A 5,452-nucleotide genomic window follows, 5' to 3' on the forward strand; every position below is an offset into this window, starting at 1 on the left:
GACACCAGGAAGATCGAGCTTGACGGGAATTCCAATCTTCGACAGTACATCATTTCGGCCAATCCCAGACAACTCTAGGATCTGCGGAGACTTGAGCGCTCTGTGGAACGCCGCGCTCATTCAATAAACAGAACGGACATGCATGAGATGTTCCTACCCGGCGCTCAAAATAACCTCTCTGGTGGCTCGCACGCTATGAATATCGCCACCATAGCCAAATTCGACGCCAGTGGCAGTAAGATTGCCAGCAGCGCCAGGCTGGGTGAGGACGCGGCGCACGTGAGCGTCCGTTAGAACGGACAAGTTTGGCCTGTCTTTGTTTGGCAGATAGAATGCGGTCGTCGAATACGATCTCGTGTACGTCTCTGTGTCGCAGGTGCTGGCACACCAGAACCATCCATTTGGCTACATTTTCGGTCATCATTGTGCGGTTTTGGTAGCGCCAGAACGAGACACTCACATCTCCGTTGTACTGACCAATGGCATGGGTTAGTCTGTGTGAATCGGAGTATACACGGTGCATTTGCTCACGGGTTGGGGTGCTGGACGTAGTCCAGCGTTCTCCATAGCCTCTGTCAGCTTGAGCTCACCATCTTGGATTGGTGGGATTCCGACCAAAAGCTGTCCTACACGAAGCCGGTGGGCAAGTTATCCACTGCTCAAGACAATTTACCGCACCATTCCTCCCGAATTTCCAAGCGGCGGGGTCTGTCTTAGATCCCATCTGGACATCTTCAGGTGGAGGCTGAAATCTGGTCGAGGATCATTCAGTCATGTTAACTGTATCGATATAATAGAGCCATGTCCTACCTTTCTACCCTCTCGAGAATCTCCTGGTGAGCCTCCCAGTTCCACCCAGGGTTGCCGAGCATTTCCCAATCTGTACCGAGGAATAGTCAATCTCCTACTACAAATTCCGATACGAAGGGAAGTACACACCATCTATGTGACGTGCCGGCGGCTTACAATACCCCAAGAAGTTTATAGCAGTCGAACCACCAAGGCCTTTTCCTCGTGAAAAATACACGGACCGATTGTTAAGGTGTTTCTGTTTGACCTGTGTAGGCGATATGTTTACTTGAATCTCACGGAAACCATATAGTATGGTATACCAACCGAGTTATAGGCCCAATCGTACTGAGGTTTGCCGAAATGTGAGCCGAACAAGGCGGCATGCACTGTGAAAGCCATCAATATGGTGGATAAGATTAGACATGAATTACCACGTACATAGTTCCGGATCATTGAGGTTTGCCCCTCCGGATTCCAGCACAAGGACAGTCATGAAAGGATCTTCGCTCAATCGTGCTGCCAAAGTTAGTCCGCATCCCTGGTAGTCCCCCGCGTGTAAGCTATGTGTTGGGAATTGTATGCAGGTGGACCGTGACCCACCCCGCCGCCTATGAGGCATATGAGGTCCAATCGACAATCACCAAACCGCCTTGGGTGAGTTTGCGATAATTGACGCACCAGCTATGATATAGTCGAAGCTCTGGCCGGAGACCTTGTCGATCCCGGAGACGTTAGACATGTCGAGTTGAGAGTGGATGAGCGGGAATGACTGTGTAGCAACGCAACAATGATGGGTGTCCTTCGAAGAGACGGGATGAGCCGCCTCATGGCCGCAGGATGGACGGTTTGTTCGTCTATGTCTCGGATTAGCCGCGAGATGAAACGTGAATAGATCTGCTCGCTGGCAGTAGCCTCGCCCTGGCCCCTCGCTTCTAAAACAGGAAGGTTTATTTGTACAAGACAAATAAAGACCGTTAACGACTCGGCTTAGAGGGGACAAGTTGTCCAGCGTACTGTACAATCCAGAATGGGGAGAGAGAAGAAAGCAAATATATTGCGGTAGGTATAGATCACACCCTCCTCTTTCGGCTGTGCCCGACGCAGTCGTCAAGTCTAGCATACTCGTCAGTTACTACTACAGCCTCCAAGTGAGCGTGCCTCTCATCAACCCTGTGAGCAAATAAAAGGCCATCGTGATGTGCCAAACTAACAGACTGTGCATAGCGCTAATTAATTGCGAGGCTGAATTAAGATCCTGACATGTAGTGCATTGCGCTGTAGAAGGGTTTTCAGCGCCAACACCAAGAACTTACATTTACCTTCTTTCCGCATGTACACAGATGGTGGACGGTGGCTTGACCGGGAAGACAGGACGTAGGTGACGCCGCAAGTGACGGAGTACCCCGCGACCTGAGGGCGGCAGGAACGCGCATGTAAATAGGGGGCCCGCTGTGCGCGAGCGTGCCGAGTCATCGCCTGTCGGAACGGCGCGCCTTTCCCGAAGCCTGACGCCACTACTTTGTTTTCCATCGCATTCACAGGTTTTTCCCCAATAGAGACTCTTTCGTTGACGTTTACCTTCACTTTCCGTACACATAGACCTCCGGCCGAGAGCACGGCAGCGGAGCAGCGCTCGCATGTATATTAAAGGCGACCTCCCGCCGTCGAATGGAGCAAGCTCCCCTTTCCCTCACCTTCGCCTCTAAAGTCTGCCCCTCCGAGCTTCGGGCACATCCTAAGAGTCATCGAGAATACACTCGCGAGAGCGCGAGACGAGTTTCGCCTGCGACGAGCGCGGGCACGAGCATTTAAGTAAGTTTTATTAGATCGTTCATCGAGCTTAGTTACGCGTTTAGACATCGAGTTTGTCATCGGCCATTCCCTCCCCACACGTAAAGCCCCGCATATATCGAGCGCCGACCCGTACGTCGAATCCTCCTCCACAGCGCTGAACTTTGAAGCCTCTGAGGCGGCCGTAGTACTAAGCCAGGCGAAAGAGGCTACACGTGCCACGACGGTTTAGGCACGGGCTGCGACTTTTGCCGCTGGAGAGCGTATTGATGGAGAAACGACAGGAAAACGCGTCTTCCTTTCATTCTGCACGTACGCTTATTTCGAACCGTTTTGGCCAAATGGCAGCGCCCATCCGCCATCTGATACGTGCGCCACCTGATGTCTGGCGTGCCGCGAAATACTTAGGAGGGTAGAGAAGTGTTTTTCAGCGTGGCTAGTATGAGTTAAGCGAAGTCTAGGCTGAGAAACAGTGGTGTATTCTCCATTGAGGGAACTCAACTACCTTTTGCATAACTCAGTAATCATCGTGCGCCCAGGGTTCCTGCCAGGGCCGTCCACTACTTGGCGCACCGCAAGCGCATGTGTGCTAAGTAACCTAATAACCCGAGAGAACTGTGACAACTGGGCGATCGCCGAGGTAGCATACTGCAGCGCACTCCGCGCGCCTATAGCTTGGAGCGTTCCCCCTTCTCATTACAATCTGTCACCCGACATAACGCATCAATCACGTCGCAGGCGGCGATAGCACCATCACTACCAAAGATCTTTGGACCTTCATGCACCCGCTAGGCCAAAACCCAATCGAAGCTAAGCTGCAGGACATGCTCAACGAGGCCGACGAGAACGGCAACGGCACAATTGATTCCAACGAGCTCCTATCGATAACACAGCGCAATATGTGCGACATGGACTCGGAAGAGGCGACCAGAAACATTTTCAAAGGTTTTGATAGTGACGGTGCGCGTGTAACAATTCCAATTTGACTGCTCGGTATCACACAAAGCCTCCGAGACGTAATTTCTTCATGTTTACGGGCGTGATACTGTACATTGTGTATTGTATGGACCAACTCTTCGCATTTGTAGTAGTACAAAGCATGTGCTACATGGGGGCTTTGCGATGTCTGAATACATGTGAATCAGGCTTCAAGAGTTCCTGATGATGTCGGCGGCTAGAGCAAACAGTCAGCGACAATCAAGGACCCGATTCGTTAGGGACACTGACCTTTCTCCGCGATGAAGTATGCCGTGGCTAGGCAGATGAGCACTCCTCAGCAACAGTAGCAGCATAGGGTATTTTCACGGACACTCACACTGAGTGTGGCAGCAGATGTGCAGCGGAACAATCGAGAGATCGACGACACGCAGGTTATCTGTCCCGCAGACCTTCAGTTTGGGGTCGACGACGCCACCCTTCTCTCTTGGCAACATCGAGAGTGAGGACGCGGTATCTGTGCGGGTGTGGAGGTTGCTATCAGTCGATCTGCTGAGAGTTGAGTCTGAGATGACTCACGGAAACCAGAGGCGAGGATTGACTTAGCCCATTCTAGCACAAAATCAGCAGGCTACTTGGTCCAGTCATAGACGCACTCACTGAGGAGCTGCTCATCCGTCTGCACAGAGGGGCCCGGATTGACCTCCTTAACTACTTCATCATTAATCCTGAGTCAAAGTGGAATTGACGGGTGATATACCAATCATGTCTTTAATGGGACTGGTGTTTGCCAGACTGCGCGCAAACTTGGTCGCCTCAAGCAACATGTCCGCATCTGTTTGCTGCGCTCAGCTGCGGCGAGAAGGTCCTACTGGTTAGACTAACCGACGTTGCGTTCGAGGTAGCGCGGGTCGAGGTCGGGATCCTCGTTTGGGTCACTCGATTTGATGTGCTGCATCAGATTTATCAGCGACGTGCGAGTTGGCGGGGACGGCTAATGCTTACGATGGTTCCACGAGAGAACACAGTGTGTACCAGTACTATGAACGTGATATAACGCTTCCCGGGGGTAGGTGGGTCTGTCCAAGGTCAAACTTGCATCATGAGAACTCACTGGTCTGCGGACTCACTGGGACCTGATATAAACGTAGGGGCCGTGGTTATCTCGCAAGTGGGACTGCTTGTCTTCGGGTCAAGACGCGCCAACATTAGTCGCGTCTGGTCGATGTAGCCGGCAGGAACCGTGTCACCGTCCAGCTTGCCGATCTCCTCCTTAGCCCGTTCATAGATCTCTCCTGCTCTGTCTGAAATTTGGTCCAGAGGGAAGAACGCCATGGGCATCGTAGAAACAGCAAGTTCTTGGGCTTGTTTGCTAACAAGATCTGTCAGCAACACTACGCATGTCAGGATCAAAATACTACTTACGGGAACTCATTTTTCAGCTCTAGACGGCAACTTTCAGTATAAGTCTGCAATCAGACTGAGATACACACCCCACGACATCGCAAGTGCCATGTGTTCTTGCATGTTTTCGCCGACACCAGGAAGATCGAGCTTGACGGGAACTCCAATCTTCGACAGTACATCATTTCGGCCAATCCCAGACAACTCTAGGATCTGCGGAGACTTGAGCGCTCTGTGGAACGCCGCGCTCATTCAATAAACAGAACGGACATGCATGAGATGTTCCTACCCGGCGCTCAAAATAACCTCTCTGGTGGCTCGCACGCTATGAATATCGCCACCATAGCCAAATTCGACGCCAGTGGCAGTAAGATTGCCAGCAGCGCCAGGCTGGGTGAGGACGCGGCGCACGTGAGCGTCCGTTAGAACGGACAAGTTTGGCCTGTCTTTGTTTGGCAGATAGAATGCGGTCGTCGAATACGATCTCGTGTACGTCTCTGTGTCGCAGGTGCTGGCACACCAGAACCAT

The 5,452-nt window shown here is 52.0% G+C and overlaps 4 protein-coding genes across 4 annotated transcripts; 1 reads left to right on the forward strand and 3 right to left on the reverse strand.

The window, feature by feature from the left end:
* Positions 1–153: 153 nt before the first annotated feature.
* PHACADRAFT_202352 (uncharacterized protein) lies at positions 154–1,531 on the reverse strand (the record flags this gene model as incomplete). The annotated part of the gene is made up of 10 exons (XM_007402563.1): positions 154–405; positions 461–472; positions 532–626; positions 679–752; positions 811–880; positions 940–1,057; positions 1,117–1,178; positions 1,231–1,330; positions 1,393–1,400; positions 1,471–1,531. The coding sequence occupies 10 exons, from the start codon at positions 1,529–1,531 to the stop codon at positions 154–156; spliced, it is 852 nt and encodes a 283-aa protein (XP_007402625.1).
* A 537-nt stretch (positions 1,532–2,068) lies between these two features.
* Positions 2,069–2,481, reverse strand: PHACADRAFT_266079 (uncharacterized protein; the record flags this gene model as incomplete). Its single annotated transcript, XM_007402564.1, has 1 exon — positions 2,069–2,481. A coding segment is annotated over exon 1 (241 nt), but the record flags the coding sequence as incomplete, so codon positions are not given.
* An 842-nt stretch (positions 2,482–3,323) lies between these two features.
* Positions 3,324–3,545, forward strand: PHACADRAFT_57246 (uncharacterized protein; the record flags this gene model as incomplete). Its single annotated transcript, XM_007402565.1, has 1 exon — positions 3,324–3,545. A coding segment is annotated over one exon (222 nt), but the record flags the coding sequence as incomplete, so codon positions are not given.
* A 50-nt stretch (positions 3,546–3,595) lies between these two features.
* Positions 3,596–5,175, reverse strand: PHACADRAFT_214643 (uncharacterized protein; the record flags this gene model as incomplete). The annotated part of the gene is made up of 11 exons (XM_007402566.1): positions 3,596–3,757; positions 3,811–3,837; positions 3,899–4,036; positions 4,099–4,131; positions 4,180–4,230; positions 4,280–4,354; positions 4,405–4,471; positions 4,525–4,598; positions 4,650–4,891; positions 4,945–4,963; positions 5,013–5,175. 11 exons carry the CDS (start codon positions 5,173–5,175, stop codon positions 3,732–3,734), a joined length of 915 nt encoding a protein of 304 aa, XP_007402628.1. The 3' UTR covers positions 3,596–3,731.
* Between the last annotated feature and the right edge of the window lie 277 nt (positions 5,176–5,452).

The sequence above is a fragment of the Phanerochaete carnosa genome (assembly GCF_000300595.1).
Source record: "Phanerochaete carnosa HHB-10118-sp unplaced genomic scaffold PHACAscaffold_242, whole genome shotgun sequence".
Lineage (NCBI taxonomy): Eukaryota > Fungi > Basidiomycota > Agaricomycetes > Polyporales > Phanerochaetaceae > Phanerochaete > Phanerochaete carnosa.